The sequence below is a fragment of the Amphiura filiformis genome, chromosome 19 (genome assembly GCF_039555335.1).
Source record: "Amphiura filiformis chromosome 19, Afil_fr2py, whole genome shotgun sequence".
Lineage (NCBI taxonomy): Eukaryota > Metazoa > Echinodermata > Ophiuroidea > Amphilepidida > Amphiuridae > Amphiura > Amphiura filiformis.
Genome location: NC_092646.1, coordinates 53,797,241 through 53,818,077, shown reverse-complemented (window position 1 = coordinate 53,818,077; position 20,837 = coordinate 53,797,241). Strand labels below are relative to the sequence as shown.

Here is a 20,837-nt window from a genome sequence, read left to right as displayed (position 1 = left end):
ATATGCATGTTTTTCATGCTTTAATAAACCACCAAGTCTATTTTAAATATATTCCAGCTCCCTTCTTGGTTGAGCACTTTACTGTGAGCACTTTACCTTACTTGGATTTATTTACCTTTTCATATAATGCATATTGTAAAAGTGTCAAAGGGGTTTCTTATGAAATGGCACTTTATAGGTCAATAACATATCAATTATTTTTTTTAATCGAGGCACTGAAATCTTGCTTTTAGAATTTGCCAAAATTCATGGCCGACATGGCACATGATCAACAGTCCAGGTGATTTTTTTTCACAATCAAAAGTTTAAACGTATGGGTTTAAAATGCATCTAATAATAAATGAACTGAAAAAATTTGGGAATATTTTTCTGCAGTCAAGGGTGCAGAATTCTGAAATTTTTAGGACAAAATCGCCAAAATCAACTACAAGCTAAAACTTGATCAATAATTTATATAAATATTATTTTGTGTATATGTTCTAATATTTTTCACAAGTACCAGTATATAAAATATCCCGTAATTTATCGTAATTCAAATGTCAAGAGTGTATAATTCAGCAGCCTTGTCAGCAAAAATCACCAGTTTCCCCCAAAACAGCAAATTAATGTGACTGAATTCAGTGAATTGTATAAATATGTGCATTGTGCATAGTAAGCCTGTGTACAATGCAAACTTTTAGTCTTAATTAACTAAAATAATTTAGAACCTATATCAATTATCATTAGTGACATTATATAAAAAAATAATGCCCAAAAGTCTTAAACTAGCAGTGTCTGTCTTCAGAGGCTTGTTTATTGACTAATTAAAAAAAACAGTTGAGTAGTCTTATTTGCATCACTTGAAAGTAAAAATCTCTCATCAATCATCATGTTGATTGCCATTAAAAAGATGAAATGAATTAGCACAATTGTACACTGTTAAAAAATATTACTTATCCTTTGATAAAATCATAATCTTTTGGATGGTAAAAAGGGAACGTCCCTTCTAACTGGGTAAAGTTTACTCAACTTGATTATGTAACACGTTTACTCCGGTATTGTGCACAATTTTACTAAACAGCAGAGCAAAATCTTTTCCCTTTTTACTTTGGGGTAAATTTTACTCAATTCATGTGATTTTTGGTTTACAATGTGATTTTTGGTTCGCATTGTGATATTTTGGTTTAAAATGTGATTTTTGATCAAAAACCGTCCTGATTTTGGTCAATTTAAAAATCAATTGATAATCAAATGATTTAAACAAATCGCTGATTTAAATCAACTTTTTCAGTTTTTACCATTTTTGATAAATTTAAGTTAATTAAAAAACCTATTCATAGTCCCTCTTTCAAATGTTATCAATTTCAGGCAATCCATAGACAAATTCGTCTGACATTTTAGTTTGTAAAAACGTACATTTTCCAGATACAAAACACGGTCCGGATTTTTTTTTTAGGCGAGGAGCATCATTTAAATAATATAGTAAATCAATTTTAATATGTACTTCTTGATTTTTGCTTTTGGATTTTTAAATGTATATTTAGAGTCCCTCTTTCAAATTTTATATTTATGTGTAATCTTGGCATTTTATCGCTATATGAATTTGCTGATACAATTTGTTCAAAATTTGCATTACAATGATCAGAAAAAAAATATTATTGTCAAAATTTCTGGGTTTTTTTTTTTTTTATTTTATTTATTAATCCAAAAGTATTTTAGGCAACGAAAAAAAACCACCATTTTCTACGGGCAGATAGACCTTTCAACTTCAAGCACGGTCGGGTGTTTTTGTGCTTTTTTTTTCTAGAGGGAAGCTAAAATTGCCCTAAAATCATCACCAAAATTGGAAGAATTTTGACATATTTTCTAAAAATTTCAGCCAAAATATGGTATATTTTTTATGATTTAAGCAAAATAAACTTTAAATTCTGGGTCGGTTGGGCCCGTAGAGAAGGGTTTTTCGTAGCCATTAATACTATTAGGCCTAAGTATTATTAAATTTATTTAACTTTTTTATTTTGTCACATTTTATAATACGCCCCTAACTAAATAATAAAAACTAATGCTAAACTTGTGAAAAATTTGTATCCATCGTTGAAAATCAATCAATCCCGGAAATCAAGCCTGTTATTAAAACCCCAAGCCGCGATGGGTAGATTTGTTTTTAATACACAGAATTAAGAAAGTTTCTCTCATGCATCTCAACTAAAATATTCTAAAAGCACCCCAGTAAATAAAACAGATGATAGGTACATGTAGCATTTAAAAGGGCTACAATGTACTGCATGAAGATGAGGTTTATGACCAAATATTGATTTTCCCTTTGTGTGTGTGCCATGTACCATGAACAATTACATAATAGTATTGACTTTTGTTGAACTTGTTAAAAGGTCAGTGGTAAAATAGGTCTTGCAAGTCACTCATCATCACTCCAGAGATCTTCTTTGCTCGGTGCTCGGTGCTCCTACTAGTTAGTCGTTTGCTTTCAATGAACTTGCTTTCATTTACAAAAGGGATACCATTTCAGACTTTGCTCAAAACTGGGAATATTGGCTCAATTTTTATAATAAAAACTTGGAACATTTTTTGATGCAAAATTAGCTAAATTTCAGTCCAAAATTGCTTACAAATCCAGGAAATTGATACAGTTTTTCAGCTATGCCCTATGGAATTACAGCTGTTCTGCCCCCCATCCCCCCCCCCATTTTATAACGCTTTCCAAGTTTTCTGGTCATCTTAAACATAATTCCTTTATGGCTTATATTGGAATTCCATTTATTTTGCATTTTGCAACAACAGTTTTTTGGTCATACTATTCCTGTATGCCCTTTTGTCTTTCATTTAGGAATTCCAGATTTTTTTTAACCTCACTACTGGATTTCCAGAAATTTTGGGGATGACTAATGGAAATCCAGATTTTTTTTCGATCAAAATCTTATTCCTCTACCCCCTTGAACACAATAATGTTACCTGGATTTCCAGGGTTTTTTTGCTCCTCACTCCTGGAATTCCAGACATTTTTTGGGATGGCTAATGGAAATCCAGTTTTTTTCCTGATCAAAATCTTATTCCTCAACCCCCTTGAACACACTTGCTACCTGGATTTCCAGACTTTTCTTGCTCTTAGTATGAGGATTTCCAGATTTTTAGAGCATCAAGTTTCCATATCCTCTATGGGGGGTGTGCATACTTTATCTGGAATAGCCCAATCTGGACCCTTACCATAATATTGGCTCTCAGCCAGATTTGAACCAGCGACCTTCTGATCTCTACACCAATACTTTGAATACTAAAGCCAATAGGACTGAGCAAGCAATGAAGCATTTGATTAAATCTAATACAAGACCCTGGGTATGAGTTGTATGATAAGCATTCATGAATTGGGTCAGTCACCGCCAGACAACATCAACTCTTCATCATTACTCATTGATTCTTAACAAGAACCATTTGTAAGTTTTTATTGGGCTGGACTGCATGGTCAATAATGACAAACTTAACTGGATGTGGAAATCATTGTGTAATAGGTGTAGATCCTTGCCTGATAGCTAACGAGGTACGTGGGTAACTCTAAGGGTTAACTATAGTGTGACTCACTGTAACACTGACTGAAAAACTGATGATTTTGAGCTGGCCTAGTCATATCCAGATGATGTGTACCATCAATTAAACAGTTTTAGGTACTTCTTTTCCTTACCTAATCAAAACCATATATGCCTATACTGTACTCCTCAATATGACATGCCTACCAAACAATGACCATTGCCATTTAGGGTAGTTTTTGTAGTATTACACAATTTAGTGGTACAAACTTGATTGCCTACAATACGCCATTTAGGGTGCATTGCAGAGGCTGTCAGACGTATGGGGGTAGCATGTGACCCCCCCCCCCCCCTTCCCGGGCTCAAAACCATGGACATCAAGATTTCACTTACTTTTAGGAAATCCCTCGCCTCAAGGGAAGTTTGGAACTTAAGTTAAATGTGTGTTATGAATACCACAACCAGACTACTGGTTCAATGTTCAACCCCAGTATTTGTACACTGACCACTGCTTGCTACTGTGATGTCACAGATGACAAACTCATACAAGATGCTATCTGCTCATTTGACCATATTGTCCCGGCATATTGTGACCACAATTGTTGCCAGAACCCTTAATGTCAAACTCAACCTGGAGCCTGATGGGTCCAGGTGCTGAGTGTCATACTTAGTCATACTTGTTTCCTTGGTCAAGGGTACCAATCAATCTTTGACCCTAATTGTTAACTTGTGTTTATGGTGTATTAAATGGAATGTCACATCAACCATAGACTGTGCATCAACACAAGCAATAATTATTTGCTCAAAATCATAATAGCTGCCTTGAAATTGAAAGGGAAAAAATATAAGCTGAACAAAATGTTTTAAAGAAATGGGAGTGATTTCATTTTTTCTGGAAATTTTGAAGGACTATCAAAATAACCAATAATTCAAAATGTAGTCATTCATATCAATTTAAAAGATTTTCATATAAAAGAGAAACTGATCTGCAGAAATGCCATCACAGTAACACTAGGCAAGTCATAAAGCATTTTGATGAATGAAAGAAAAGTTTAAACCAATTCTCGCAACTTACTGTTTAGCTGTGGTGGCCTGCAGCCGACATCCATCGACTTTTAGTGCCAACTAATGGTATTGGGATGTTGGAGAGGTCATGTACCAAGCTAGAATCATGTGACAAGATGATGAGCTTGTTGTACATACTTGGAAGGTGGTGTCGCCCTTCGTCTTCGGTTGGGTCACTACTGGTTCTCATTATGTGAATTGCTTCCTTTACATTGTGCAAGAATTAACCAATTGTCTTTGCTGTCCAATACCTGGACCCCTCATCTTTGAGCATAAATCATTTGTGATGCGATTAAGCATAATAAGTTGGACGTCTGTAATAATGATTTTGAGATATACTATAGCCATAAATAGTATATTCAACTGCCATTTGTATTTTATTGTTCTGAGCAACATTAAATTGACCATATCTCTGGAAACGTAATTCTAATTATGATAAGGTTTTCAGCAAAATAAAGCTCTGAGATTAGCTCATGTAATGAAATTGAAAAGTGAATTTTGATTTTGATCGACATCAATCGACATTACATTTGAGATAGTACACAAGGCAGCCATGGAATATGTGAGATACAAGTCTCTTGCTCTCTTCATATATTGTGACCCAATCAAGTAAAATGAGGACAGTGTTGCAAAAGATATTTTTTCAGTTAATAAGATGATTTGTCGTTAAAATCCTGATCTTTATTACTGCCACCAAAATCACTGAAATACGATGTACAAGCATGACAAGAAAGGCTTTCTTATACATCATATTTTCAGTGATTTTGCTGGCATTTACAACAATCTAATGCTGATTAAAAGTTTGTTATCCTGATGCAAAAATCTGACAATTGACTTTTCATGACTTTATCCTCTCTTTGCTTGATTGGGACTTGTTAATTGATGTCATCCCTTTCAGGGAGGGGGTAACTTGACACACATGACGGGTGGTGATGAGGGGATTTATCTCCAGATTTAGTCATGCAACACAAAGGTTTGTGGGTCAAGGGTATTGATCACATTACAAATTGATTGATTTCAGCATGAAATAGCCAAACAACAAAAACATCTTGGAAGATTTTCATCATGAGGACTGTTCGTGATACGATTAGTAGGCTTAGTTGAAATTTTCATTGAACTAGTCAATAGATTTTTGACTTACTTGCAGACATTTTGACATGCGGGTTTGTTGTCTTTTTCAATGCTATTGTTGAGGTGATCTGTAAGCAACAGTCTGATGATGTTCACTGCTGCTTAGAAAATGTAGTTGCTACTTGGATCTCTCTTCATGCGCAAAGACAAGGCCATGAATAGAGATGAGGGAAATACAACTTGAGTCACATGATTTGACTAACATTCAAATGGTAAAAGATCAAATGTAGCATAGACACCAATTTTAACAACATGGTTCATGGGGAGATAAAGAAGGAAAATACATTTTTGATTACAAGAGCTATTTTGGACAGATTCTATGAGAAGAATCCCTCTTTGTGTGACAACTACTTTTGTGCGTATTTTGAGCCTTGACAACAAGCCCCCTACCCCATCCCCAACCCAGACAATGCCACTAGCTATCCTCTATGACATGATAATGGAAAGTTATAACTTAATATTCCTAACTTATGCTGCCGTATATGTTATTTAACTGTGTCATATTAATTGACAACTAAATTTTGAAACTCATAACACATGAACAGACTAGCCAAGAAGGTGGAGTTGGTTGGATGTCAATAGTTGTCTAGATATCACAATTTAACTTGACAAAACATTTGGATTATGTGAAGATGCATGCATGTGTACAAATAGATAAGTAAAAGATGAATCTGTTGAATGTGTTTAAAATGTCATCAATTGTGGACCAATATGACACCTAACATATTACAAATTCTTCCTTACCAAGCATAAAATCCTACTCCTGATTCCGTATTATTTTATTTTGCCAAGTGACACATAGCTCAAATCTAATCCTTTAGTTAGTTCTAATTGCCAATAAAAGGTAGATTTAAAAGATTTTGCAATTTGAAGGAAAATGGACCAAAAACATGCAAAAACACCAGTTTTTGCCCCATGAAGTCATGGAAGTTGTACAACCGTAGTATTAAAGATGAATGTGTTTAAAAGTGTCACCAACTATGGACCGAATTGACAACTAACATATTTGGAGTTTCGCTCTTCCAAATAAATACACAGGTAATTTAAAGTCTGGAATTCCACAGATTATTTCCAAAAAGCTGACTTTCATTGTAAGTTAGAAAAAACTGAAGGATTAGGATTAGGTATGTTTCATTCGACAATACAGAATTAAAAAAATAATCTGAAAAAAATGAGTGCTGTATTTTTCTGGAATAGGGAGTAGGGTTTCACAACAAAGTCAACTATTTTTGGTGACTTTCGACTATGACCTTGTGATAGTCAACTATATATTTGTGTTCTCAAAAAAAGCATGAATAAGGGGAATATAATACATAAGATGCAAATAGATTTACAAAATCATTTTATGTTCATATAATGTTATTGAAATCAGTCTATTTTATGCTAGCCTTTCAGCAAGGCTTTGCCTGGAGCGCCATCTATATTCGATATTCTTCTACTGGAGGCAGCGCTCGTCCCCTAGGATCACGAGGTCTTTGACAAAGACTATTTTTGAAGGCCTTTGATTTTGCTGGTGTTTGTACAAGATAATGATGCGTTTCTTTGACTCTCAATTCTTCAAACCGTACTCAATTGTGCAGTTTCAGCACTACCCAGCAAACACAAAACGTTTTCGACATCATTAGCAAAAGGTTATAAAAGGTTGTCAAAAACGCTTAAATGTCGGGTTATATAAAGGGTATATTAAGGGTATAAAACGCTTTTATAACATTAAAAATCATTTTTGATAATCTACTGCTCAGCAAACAAAAATGTTTTACAGAAAACGCTTAAATGTCGGGTTATATAAAGGGTATAAAACTTTGTAATAACATTTCAAAAACATTTTTGAAATACAAAACATTCTAAACATAATGTTATTTTGGGGTTGAAGAAATATTTTGTGAAAAATGTTTGCCCAAAATATTTGCAATAACGTTTTAAAAACGTTTTCATGACCTTTATATAACCCAACATTTAAATGTTATTAAAACATTTTAAGAACATTTCTGTGTTTCCTGGGTGCAAATATTTTAACATAATGTTATGTTAGTGTTGACACAATATTTGGCAAAAAATGTTTGCAAAAATAGTTTTCAATAAAATTTTTGAAAACATTTTAAAAATATTGTTGTAGTGTGTTTTCATACAAAAAGTTTTAAAACGCTTTTCATGACCTTTATATAACCCGACATTTTAATGTTATTAAAACGCTTTTATGTAAACCAAAAGCCAAAATATAACTTATTAAAAACGTTTTTAAAACGTTTTTGTGTTTGCTGGGTAATCTACTTTGAGTAGTTCAAGTCATTCAGATTTGACCACCAAGCAGTTGCAATAGTCAAGACTATTTGGTGCAGAATAGTCCAATTTTAACAAAGCTGAAGTCATGGAAGTTGTACAACCGTACGTATGAATGTGAATGTGTTTAAAAGTGTCACCAACTATGGACCGAATTGACAACTAACATATTTGGAGTTTCGCTCTTCCAAATAAATACACAGGTAATTTAAAGTCTGGAATTCCAGAGATAAAAAGGGAAAAAGTCTGGAAGTCCAGCCCAAAATAGGTGGGAAAAGTCTGGAATTGCAGTGCCCTCAATGGGGAGGCCTCTCAGGGGTGCTTTTATTTTCTGGAATAGCCCACAATAGTAGAATATTTCAAAATGGACTTTATTTCTTGAAAAAGACAATTAATTTACTTTAAAAACAGTAAATAGCCAATCAAGACTGTAGGGCGAAAATAAGCCGAGTTATGAATGAATGCAAGCCTATATCAAACATCATCAACAAGAACAATCTTTAAAAAGAAAATCATGCACTCAGGCAGCTGAAGTTAAACATTTTGGACATAATTGACACAATAAGCCACAACAATGGTGGGGAAAAATGTTTCCAGCATATAATGATATGTGTGTTTGGCAATGAGGTAGAACCAAAGAGTCTCAACTCCGCCATGTTTATGTGTCCCTAATGGGGGAAAATATAGTGTACCTCCTGATTATTTCGCTATGCGTCTGTCAAACTTCGATTCAATGTGCGTTTTTTTGTGTTCTGTGTTTAACATAAAAATGAGAGCTAAGTGCTGCATGTACAAACATGAAGCTTAGAGACACCCGTTATCATTCCATTTCAGGTTTTAGCTAATAAACGCAGCAGGTACACTATTTGCCCCCCACCATGAGTGATGAACCAAAACGATTGGTACTCTAATGTCCTTGGTTTATAGCTGTTAGAGAAAAGAAGCTTACCGTACAGGTGGCATCAAAAGGTACCAATGCTGTGAAATGGAGAGTCCTCTCATCCATGGAGAAATGATCCGGTATGGATGGCAGGTGGATTCCTAACACTCTCTGTTTACATACTGCCAAAGCTGCAGACAACAAAGTAATATTCATAATGTGTCAGATAGGATATGATAGGACCAGCTATGATATTAAATATCAGCAACCTGAGATGAATAAAGCATCTCATTTAATAGTGCCCTTGCAATGGCGGCGGAAGCATTCAAATTTAGGGGGGACAAGCATATTTTTGTCTGGGACATTGGCGCACGAAGCATGCAACAATTTGTCCATTTCAAACTATTTCAGCCCAAAATGAAGGTGAATTTGGCTATTTGATGGGCTAGTGCGTGCAGAATGGTGAAATTAGAATCCTGGTAGGAAACAACAAAAATGACATTGTTTGCATGGCCATACTCACATTGGTTACCATGGACATGATGGAAATGGTAATATTCGATTACCACAATTCAGGAAAAATATCTCAAATTTTGACTCATCATGAATAAATAAATATCATACAGAAGCTCACTGAAAAATACATGCACCAAAACATTACCAAAAACTGCAAACATTTTTTGAATAAGAAAATAGACAAAAGACACTTCCTTCCTATTTGGTTTGTGTTGTATTTCAGTGAAGAGTTTGTTAACACCATACCATACAATGACTGCATTCAACCCTCTTTCATCTAGTAAGCCACAGCAAAATCCCAAACAGTCAAGCATCAATATAGCCACTTAAGGAGACAGCCTGATGCACAGGTTTTGGACTGATGGGCTCAATACTCATGCTATGCGCTCGCTGCTTGTGCTGCACACTTGCAACTTGGACATTGAGATCCGATGGAACTGGGCCAGTTCTATTTTCATCTGGCTTCAGATATCATTTTGTTCTGGATTTTACCATATTCTGCAGTACCCCACTCCGGGACCCCATTCTCCTTCGCGTTTGGCTTTGGTAGAAGCATTGTGGCATATATCATCAAACAGCGTGTTTATACTGAGCGTACAGCTTTTTGACCCGCTATTTTCCGGGCACAAAATACCGATCATAATCCGGCCACCGTTACCCCGCTTGTTTCTACTGAGACCAGAATGCCGTGTCTCGCACGATGCACGGCATTTTTTCCTGTAAACCGGAAGTACGGAAAACAGATTTCAGCGAGCGCAATGACGGTTGTATCCTAAATTTAAATGTCTACACATGGCAGCTCATGGCATAGGACCTACAATCACAATTTAGTGTTTTCAATAATCCAAATTGCATTAATTTACCAGTGGATCTAGTAATTGGCTATTATGATAATTAATTTACAGCCAAAATATAGGCCTATTGTCTCGAGACAGCAGGAAAACACACAACACAAAATTTAGACTCCGCATTGTCCCACGATCATGAGGACCCTTTAATACATGCAAGATATTTATAACAATTCCACATTTTCATAAGACTATATTGAAATTATTAACAATCGATTTCATATAAATGAATACAAATATATCAATTGAAATCAATAATTGAGCAAGCATTTTAATTATTTATCTTCATATAAAATAAATAAATACAAGAATTATTGGAAAAATGTGTACAAGTCAACCATACAAGACACAAAAGTTGACTTCTGTATCACATTTAACCAAATTTCCTCTTTAGCAAAACGGATACATCTTTGGATGAAACAGAGGATTGGATTGGAAACAACATTTTATACCCGCAATTAAATAATTAGAAATCTCCAAAAGAAGAAATAATGCCAGCAATTAAAATTTTGTATCCAACCAGAGCCGGTATTTACATATACACTATTAATGATATATAGATATTATTAAAACCACTGATACTTATAGTCAATTAACTAAAGATACTCCAAACAAGCAATTATTAGCTACATAAAGCCTTCAATCACGCTCTGTAAAACGCAGTAGAAAGTGGAGACAATCTACTGACGAGATTCTTCAGGTTTTGAAGAAACTCCATAGGCCACTATAAAACGCAGTAGAAAGTGGAGACAATCTACTGACGAGATTCTTCAGGTTACGAAGAAACGCCGTAACACATTCAAACACCATAAAAACGCAGTAGAAAGTGGAGACAATCTACTGACGAGATTCTTCAGGTTTTGAAGAAAATCCATAACAGACGCAAGCACCATTAAACGCAGTAGAAAGTGGAGACAATCTACTGACGAGATTCTTCAGGTTTCAAGAAACTCCGTAACACATTCAAACACCATAAAACGCAGTAGAAAGTGGAGACAATCTACTGACGAGATTCTTCAGGTTTTGAAGAAACTCCTAAACACAATCAAGCATCATTAAACGCAGTAGAAAGTGGAGACAATCTACTGACGAGATTCTTCAGGTTTCAAGAAACTCCGTAACACATTCAAACACCATAAAACGCAGTAGAATATGGAGACAATCTACTGACGAGATTCTTCAGGTTTTGAAGAAAATCCTTAACACATCCAAGCACCATTAAACGCAGTAGAAAGTGGAGACAATCTACTGACGAGATTCTTCAGGTTTCGAAGAAACTCCGTAACACATTCAAACACCATAAAACGCAGTAGAAAGTGGAGACAATCTACTGATGAGATTCTTCAGGTTTTGAAGAAAATCCTTAACACATCCAGGCACCATTAAACGCAGTAGAAAGTGGAGACAGTCTACTGACGAGATTCTTCAGGTTTCGAAGAAACTCCTAAACACAATCAAGCACCATTAAACGCAGTAGAAAGTGGAGACAATCTACTGACGAGATTCTTCAGGTTTCAAGAAACTCCGTAACACATTCAAACACCATAAAACGCAGTAGAAAGTGGAGACAATCTACTGACGAGATTCTTCAGGTTTTGAAGAAAATCCTTAACACATCCAAGCACCATTAAACGCAGTAGAAAGTGGAGACAATCTACTGACGAGATTCTTCAGGTTTTGAAGAAACTCCCTAACACATTCAAACACCATAAAACGCAGTAGAAAGTGGAGACAATCTACTGACGAGATTCTTCAGGTTTTGAAGAAACTCCATACCAAGCCTTTATTTTCAAAGCACAAAGCAGCATGATTGGATATACCATCTTATTAGAGTATCTTTGACAATATTTAGTTAACTGAGTTACCCTTCCCGCTATTGGGAGGGTGGGTGGGATTTTTTGGTCCACCATGATCGCAGAGACATTTGCAAGTGCATCACTAAGAGAACTATGGCCATAACAAAGTAATGAAAATATAAAACGGAAAACCTGATTGGATGCACACCACAAAAGGGACAGCTGAATGGGCAGGAAAGATGAGCTTGTTGCTATAACAACATAACAACAACCCTAAACTAAAACTGAATTGACTGGTGACCAAAACTTTTTAAGTGTGCTTGAGATGACTCAAGTGGGAATGAGAGGATAAACCTCTGCACTTAGATGCACATGACAGCCCATGGTCCCCTGCTGCTGAGACAATCTGGTTTTTAAAAGATTTACACTTTAAAAAACGGAATTACTAACTCATTAACTATAAAGAAGTAGGCCTAGACTAAGTAAAGTCATATCCCGGGTTATATCCATTTTACTTCATCAAGTTCATGCGAGTCACACATGTGGCCAGTGTATATAATATCAGTAAGAAGGAACCTACTACACATTATAGGCCTAGGCCCATACTATATATACAAGTAGAATATAAATCGCGTTATTTTTGCAACTCGCATGACCTCGACCCGGCAACCGATCACACGGCTCGTTTCTACTGCGCGGATTACACGCTTTGACCCGGCATGATCCACCTCAAGAGGTGGATCATGAAAGGCGAGCACATGACCCGGGAATGACACGGCAACCGTTTACCCAGATCGTTTCTACTGGGCTTGTTACCCGCCATGACCCGGCACGGCACGGCATGGCACGGAATTTGGCCCTCAGTAGAAACACGCAGTATGTCAAGTCAGAGTCTCCCTACTTGTAGTGGACTAACATTAGATCATAGTCAAATCATTTTTTTTTCAATTTGAGAATACACATTCGTTATTTGGCCACACATTTGTGATGGCTACCCCACATTTTTCAACCTTGCTACATATACAACCCTGACTAAGACTATAGTCAACTTTAGTTGTACAACCCTAGCCACCACAAACAATGAAAACAACAACACCAGGCCCAACACCCTAACTAAAATGGGTCTGCAGTCAAATTATGAAATTCAACCTGAGGTATATTCAAAACCTTAGAATGAAGGGTTACAACACAATTGGGTTACTCAATACCCTTGGTATGACTAAACAAACAGATTTTATAAATATGACAAATATCATAGTATTAGGAAATACTAGCAGCAAACTGTGGGATGTGAACTACTTCCTAGTAAAGTATGAAGTACGAGGGGCAGTCAGTATGTTTTAAGAGTTGACTCGTGACGTCATTTGTGGATCGTTTTCATGGCATTTCTCAATGATTACATAAACACTGTACCTTTGTCTTTCAAACAACACATGTAAAAATTCTATCACACACATGATTACGTAACAGCATTAGCATAAAATCAATGATCTAGAGTCACCTAGTGAAATTGAGGCGTTTTTGTTAAGGGAAATAAGAGGCTGAAATGAGGTATTGTTGTATTTTCTATATTTTCTCGGGAATTAAAGAATGGAGAATGCTGCGCTTTTGGAACAGTAATAGAACACAAACTACCAGTTCATTAAACCATGTTTGTTGGGCTGTAAAGGTTTTAGTTTATTTAAAATGCGTGGTCAAATATGTCTTATTTTTGACAAAAACAAGGCTTTTCTTTCTTTAAAAATCTTGATATTGCCAAAAATAGCAAACGTGGAAATTTAAATTTTTTGCCAGTTCTGTTGACTAATCTCCAAACATTTAAACGGGAGTCTCCCTAGAACATATTTGAACTGTGATTAAAATATAACTGTTATTGTACCATTGTTACATTTATACAAAAAGTAGTGGTACAAAGAGAGAGACCATCGCTTGAATGAGAAATTTATTTTAAAACTTTTCTGTTCATTTCAGGTTGAGATCATCCATAAAAATTCATATGAATATTTAAATTACAATTTTCATAGCATTTTGTAATATTTTAGGACCTATTTACATGGAATTTAGCAATTTTCGTGCATTTCCACCATGTTGTATCGGTCATCCCACTCTGCGCATGCGAGATTGTTGTTTCATTTGCACCAGTTATCATCGCACTGAGTACCAGCTCTCACACGTGACCAGTCATTATATTTTACTCTGTTTCATTTTGGAGATAATTAATGTCATTTGTAATAACTGCTTTTTCATTTTCGCCATTTTTGCAGAATAATTTTGCTTCCATTCAAGCCCTAAAGTTGTTGAAGTTTCCAGACGTCCCATTTCCACCAAAGTTTCATGGCAAGTCTCATATCTTACCAAATGCAAACGGAGGACCTAGTGTTTATTCCTGCCCAAAACTAGTATGCACCTTGTACTTTTGCTGTTTTCGGACATTGTAAACACGTGTTTTTCTGTAATTTAAAAGGCCCGCCTTTTTGCGTGATTTGGCAGTGTCCCTAGTATATTTATTTTATTCTAATGCTGTTACGTAATCATGTGTATGATATAATTTTTACATGTGTTGTTTGAAAGACAAAGGTACATTGTTTATGTAATCATTGAGAAATGCCATGAAAACAATCCACATATGACGTCACGAGTCAACTCTTAAAACATACTGACTGCCCCTCGTACTACCATGACTACTGATTTCTTTTATTTTATGTGAATGTTAGGGAGGTATTGCAGGCAGCACACCACTAAATCCTTCCGCATTTGGTGTAACCCTTAATAGTTCCGGTAAACATAGGTCGGTAGTGCAAACAAGTGGATGTCTCTTGGGAGCAAGATGATAGCGATGATTGTTTATTATAATTATATTAAAAGATATGCAATTGATCAATATTCAGAATATTACAAGATGGTTCATCTTGATTTGGTCAATTTAAAAGCACCTTAATCTAATCCGTGCATGGACATGGTAAGGAGCCATTCTTGCGAGCTGAAAATAAGGGTAGTGCTGTTTAGGTGCCAGTAACTCAAAAGTTTGTCTCAACCAAAAAAACCCAATTTTTATTCAATTTGGAATGTCAAAATATTGTCGCTTGGGGTAGACAAAAACAAAGTTACTTTCTTGTATCTGTGCATGTATTTCAATAGGACGTGTACATTATAATAGTGGTGTGTACCCTTAATTTCTGCTTATCACTAGTGCTGTCTGATACCACACCACCATCCAGTAGCTGTCTGATACCACACCACCAAGGCTGTCTGTATTTGCCCCCTGACAACAATCCTAACTATGCCACTGTCTGTAACTGCTACTAAAAGGTTTGCAGCTGAACTTTTATATTGAAGTACACAACAAGATGATGTCACCAGGACTCAAACCCATAACCTTAAATCTATAGAGCCATGTCAAAAACACTGCAAGTCAAGTATCAATAGCCAGTTGTAAACCAGCCCTACCTACTTCTACGTATGGTTAGCCATTGCTGCAGATAATTGGACCAGTTATGCTACAATTTGGCAAGTCAAAAGTCAAAACCTGTACCATTGAGCCACCATGTCTTATTTGGTGAATATCCTTAAAAGCTATTGAAATAATTTGTTTAATTCTTTCATCTCATTGTAACTACCTGCAATATAAATAGGGAATTTGATTTCTGGCTATTCTGTTTCCACAGAAACATAATATCTTTTTGGGTACTAAAGTTTTGGTTACCATTATCAACATGGGCAACCTGATCCAAATTTGCAACTTAAAAATAAACTAAGACCCTGACCAAATTCTCATGAACCTTGAGTGGCCAGAGATATGAGAGAAACTTTCATTGGAATAACAGATACACATGTAATTGTTTCCTTTATAAGTTCCTACAATCAACCTGTTATCTCTTTCTTATCAATGAAACTACCTGTGGCGTTATCATAGGAAATTTCCACAGAGACACATATCTTTTTTGATACCAAACTTAATCAAGGAAGGACAAGGACAATGTCACTGATTAAACCTAACACTGTTAAATACCACAAAATACCTACTGCAAGTGCACTACTAGTGTAAGCATTCCATGTGATATGATCGCTCAATCATCCGAGCACAAATACACATGAAAACACTGGCCGCCAGCACTCATGGCTTACTGATCCTGACTCCACTTAATACTTCGCAGCGCGATGCGAGCATGGAGCCACTGCAAGCACAAGCATCTGGCATGTGATTGAAAATGAAATTACAATGGAAACATAACATGCATAGGCAGATAAACCAGACTAATATAGGTATGCCTACCGTTTTTACTTTGGTTTATCTGCCTATATGCATGTTATGTTTCTGTTGTGCGATGTGTGGTTCTTCTTTCCCTGAATTATCATTAAGCATCATTAATTTCATCTTATGCGCTTGTTGGTAATGTTTGAATGTTTCTATGTTCCAGTGTACGATGTGCAGGCCTTTTCCCTTGTTTGGGAAAAATACTTTTTTGTTGTGATTAAAGATTTAAATGAATAGACCTGATTGATTTGACACAGGAGCCATTTTCCTGCAAGGGTGTTGTATCCGAGGCAGCTACCTCCAAAATTTAGCCCAAAGATGATTTTACTAAACCATCCCCATTTAATTCCAACAAACTTTCTTGTATAAACCTATGTGACCTCCTACTCCACTTCACATTACAACTGCCTCAGCGATGTTTGTCTTTTTTAAAGACTATTCTTGTTTATCATTGAAACTACCTGCAATTATATTAGGAAATGTGGTATCTAACTATTCCGTTTTGGTACCAAAGTGTCACTTATCAATATTGGATAATCTGATCCAATTTTGTTCTTAGAATAAACTGACACCCTGACCAAATTCTCCTGAACCTTGGCTAGGCACATCAGGTAATCTTTCATTGATAGGTTAGGTACAAACACTTCTATTGTTTCCTGTAAAAGATGGTAGACTTTCTCTGCAACCATGTGAGTCTCTTCTCACATTTCACTCCCGGTCCCCGACTCCGTGCATCCATGGGTATTCATGCTCGTCGAAAATTTCGCGAAATAGGGGGTGTTTTCAGATGAAGAAATGCGATTCGCGAAACACACAAAAAAGGGGTGTTTTTTCAAACCACGTGTTCGCGAAATTGAAAGAAAAAGGGTATTTTCATGGAGCAGCCTACGTGTTTCTGTCAGAAAAGGGTATGTTAGAAATATCGTTCGCGTTTTAGCGAAAATAGGGGTATTGTCGAAGGGCAAATAACTTTGCGAAATCGCTAAAAAAGGGTGTTTTCTCCTAAAACTTCGCGAAATGAGATGCAAAAGGGGGTGTTTTTAAAGTTCACCGACAAGCATGAATACCTGCGGATGCACGGAGTGCGGGGACCGGGCTTTCACTGGGAGCACAGAAATAGTGGCATCCATCTACTTATCATTTGGATAAGACTTCTAGATAGCAACATTAGTGCCATTTGACAGATGTTGTAATGGTTCCATTCAACTCACAATTATATCAAATTCCTATTAAAATGAAAGCCCTGCCATACCATCACATAAAGCCAGTTTTAGACTCCACATCGCAACATCGCGTGATGCTGTGATGCTTTTTCACATCACAGCATAATAGTATTTGAACTCCCTGAACCCATGATTGACTGCTGTAACCTGGATAATGTAAATTGCAATATGTCTAAATACAGAATATTTTAATTCTTTAAATTTGAATATTTAAAAAAAAAATTTTCTAAGTTTGTGAGTGCACAACAATTTTTATTTGCATCGGTATATTTTTAAAATTAAGTTTGTCATAAAATAATAGAATTTCAGGGACTCCTTTTGCAGAATAAACTAGATATAATTTGGTTCATCTCAAGTTCGGTAGTGACGTAGGTGCGTATTTTTCTCGCCGCAGTATTGAATCACGCACGTAAAGTTAAACGCCCTGAGTGTACACGCACGCTTACATGGGCGGCTTGTCAGCACGCTTGCAGCGCAACCGCGAAAGAGCACTGACGTCACTACCTTGAGGTGAACCAAATTATAGGTAAGTTTTTATGAAAATTGCCTGTTCTTTTGTGTGTATGATATGGTCCATCACCTTGTAACATAGTCTAATATTATAATAGTGGTGCCACTTGATGGATTGTTTAATTCAAATTAATCAATTCAATATTATACCGTTGTTAGGAAACTCTCCACAGTATCTTAATAAATTCACACGATGATCAGGATCCGTGACCAAATTTTACAATAAACCTTGCTTGACAACTCACAAACAACTACACATCCCTGTCTGCTATAGCTGCCCTATACACATTTGACAATTTTTGACCTTCTGCAATGAAATGAACGTAGACTTGAAGTTGCAAACATATTTATGTCCCCATTCACAAAGGACATTCCACTGACTTTGTAGGTGTCTTCAACTTTACAGCCTAAACATCTCGAAACTCCTAACTTGCGACTTTAATCTCAATTTCATACTCTTCTAGTGAGAACCAATCAGAGCAAATGTTTGTAAATTACTAGCCGTGCATAAATATTGTATAATTGCGTGCATGCACTGCACTGTGTGTAGTACTCACAGTACTTTTGGACGCGTAATTTTTCTTGCAGGAGGATGCATTTATATTTGTTTGCATTTTCCAACATTTTTAGTGACAATTTTGTAATAAAAATAGCAAATTTTAGTTGTGTATGAATTAGGTTAATAAACACGTATCACTTGTTGCTCGAGAAATTGTACAAAATTTTGTACTGAGATGTTGATGCGTCTAATGCACTCCCCCTTTGGGGCTTGTGCATTAGACGCATCAACATCTCGGTACGCATGCATTATTTTGTACAATTTCACTCCCAACAAGTGATATGCATTTATTAACCTATAATCGTGACAGCATGTCAAATTTCTGCATTTTGTATTGTATGCATAAAAAAATATGACATCTGGCTGCTATTGCAGTTGGAGCCTTCTTACCCTAGCCCTTTGACATGATACGTGCCTGGTAGACTGATAATCATCATCAGATGGCAGCCATCCATGCCAATTTGTTCCTGTTATACAGATAACTAAATGGAAACTATAGCTATGGGTCTTGATTGTTTCCTGACAACAAGCATGTTCCTTGCTGTTGACTTTTAAGGGATGTGGCTATAGGAACAAAGACCAAACAAACATATTCTTGTTTACGCCGTAATATTGTAGTATTTCAACCATTTTACAACTTCAGCTGTGTAACTTGCAAAAATTCCCGCTAAAAAGTGGTTCTTTGAATTTTTTTAAATACATTAAAAATCGCATTGGACTTTTCGTACTGATTATACTATAATGATTACCTGCCTATAATGTTCTGATCACACTATAGACTGGGATTATATGTGACCCCATTGCCAGGCAATTTGTTCCTATTGTTCCTTGTCTGGAAAAATTCAGGGACTGTGCTTTTAAATAACCCGCCAGAACACAATAAGGCCATTGACCTGTGTAGTGGTCATACGCTGTTCATTCGACCATAAAAGATTTCTAGTCCCTCAGCAACTCATTAAAAATGCATTGCATCAGGTCAGGGATTCTATTATAATAATTCTAATCCTTTCTTTGAGGTGAATGGATAAAAGAGAGTTCTTGAAAAACAGGTGTGATGTTGTAGATAATATATTATCATCAAAGTTGCTGGCATATACGACATTTCGTGGAAGTGGCGCTTATTATATATTTCTTGTAAACACAATCTAATGTGGTACTCGCTACATGGAGAAGGTCGGTCTGCAAATGTCCAGTGCATGAAGCTATATAGTAGAGATATTATAGCTTCATGTTCAGTGTAAATCAATTAAAATACTATAGCTGGATATCAAAAAATCGTGATGCATTCCTTCTTGTTATGGACGATATTAATTTTGATATTATTGTGACAAAATCCATTCCCTTCTCAATTGATTAGGTTCCAGTCTTAGGCTTTCTTTTCTAAAAATAAATCCTAGGGCCTAAAGGCAATTAAATATGGGCTAAACCCATATTCGGTATGCGAAAAGTTTTCATAGTCATCTATTACCTATACCAGGGGTCCGCAAATAGCGTGGCTTCCCGAGTGGCGCGAGGCGCCGTTTAGATTTAAAATAAATAAATAAATAAATAAATAAATTCCCATGTTCTCCGTGTAAAGACAGGCTAAAATAGTGCAAAATAGTGCACCAAATGGTGTCATTTGCACCTCAACTTAAAAAAAACACACGATAACTTCACAGGGGGGCACCCCTCTGACTCCCCCGGCCGTGCTAAAGCACCGCGAAAGCTGCTTCGCAGCCATTGAGTGGCGCTTTTCAGTCTTTTATTTCATGTGGCGCTTCAACAAACCTATTTGAGGAAGCCTGACCTATACCAGTTTTCACCCGATGTGGCAGTGACGTCAACACGTTGAAGCAGCTGTTTCGCTCGCGCATCTATGCGGCGCTCTTTAAGCGTGTCTTGAAAGCGAGTGTACATCAGCGCTTTGATCGAACGCTAGGGAGTGTAATGAAATTCATACAGTGCTGATGTCACTGCCATATCAGTAGCCTGAATCCTTCTGGCCTCTAATGACGGCGTCTTTTATTTACCCACAATCCGTCACGTTGCCTTATTCACCAACAGCACAACCCGATGACCGTGCGTAGTTGTTGAAAAACTGAAGGATCCAGTCTACCACATCAGGGTGAAAATGGTATAGCTTATCGCAAACCAGCCAAATTTGTATATGTTTGAATAGCTATAGAATACCCGTGAATATAGTGTCAGAAACTCTCACACATCTTGGGATAACCTTGTCATTAATGTGAGACTGAAAGCAACGCCATTTTGGGG

The 20,837-nt window shown here is 36.3% G+C and overlaps 1 protein-coding gene across 1 annotated transcript in view; it reads right to left on the bottom strand.

Annotated features, from left to right (window-relative positions):
- LOC140141493 (mutS protein homolog 5-like) overlaps positions 1 to 20,837 on the bottom strand; it is a 325,819-nt gene that overhangs the window by 150,037 nt on the left and 154,945 nt on the right. Inside the window, exon 6 of the mRNA XM_072163378.1 lies at positions 8,944 to 9,065. Within this exon, the coding sequence (XP_072019479.1) occupies positions 8,944 to 9,065 (122 nt within the window). The remainder of the gene's footprint in view (positions 1 to 8,943; positions 9,066 to 20,837) is intronic.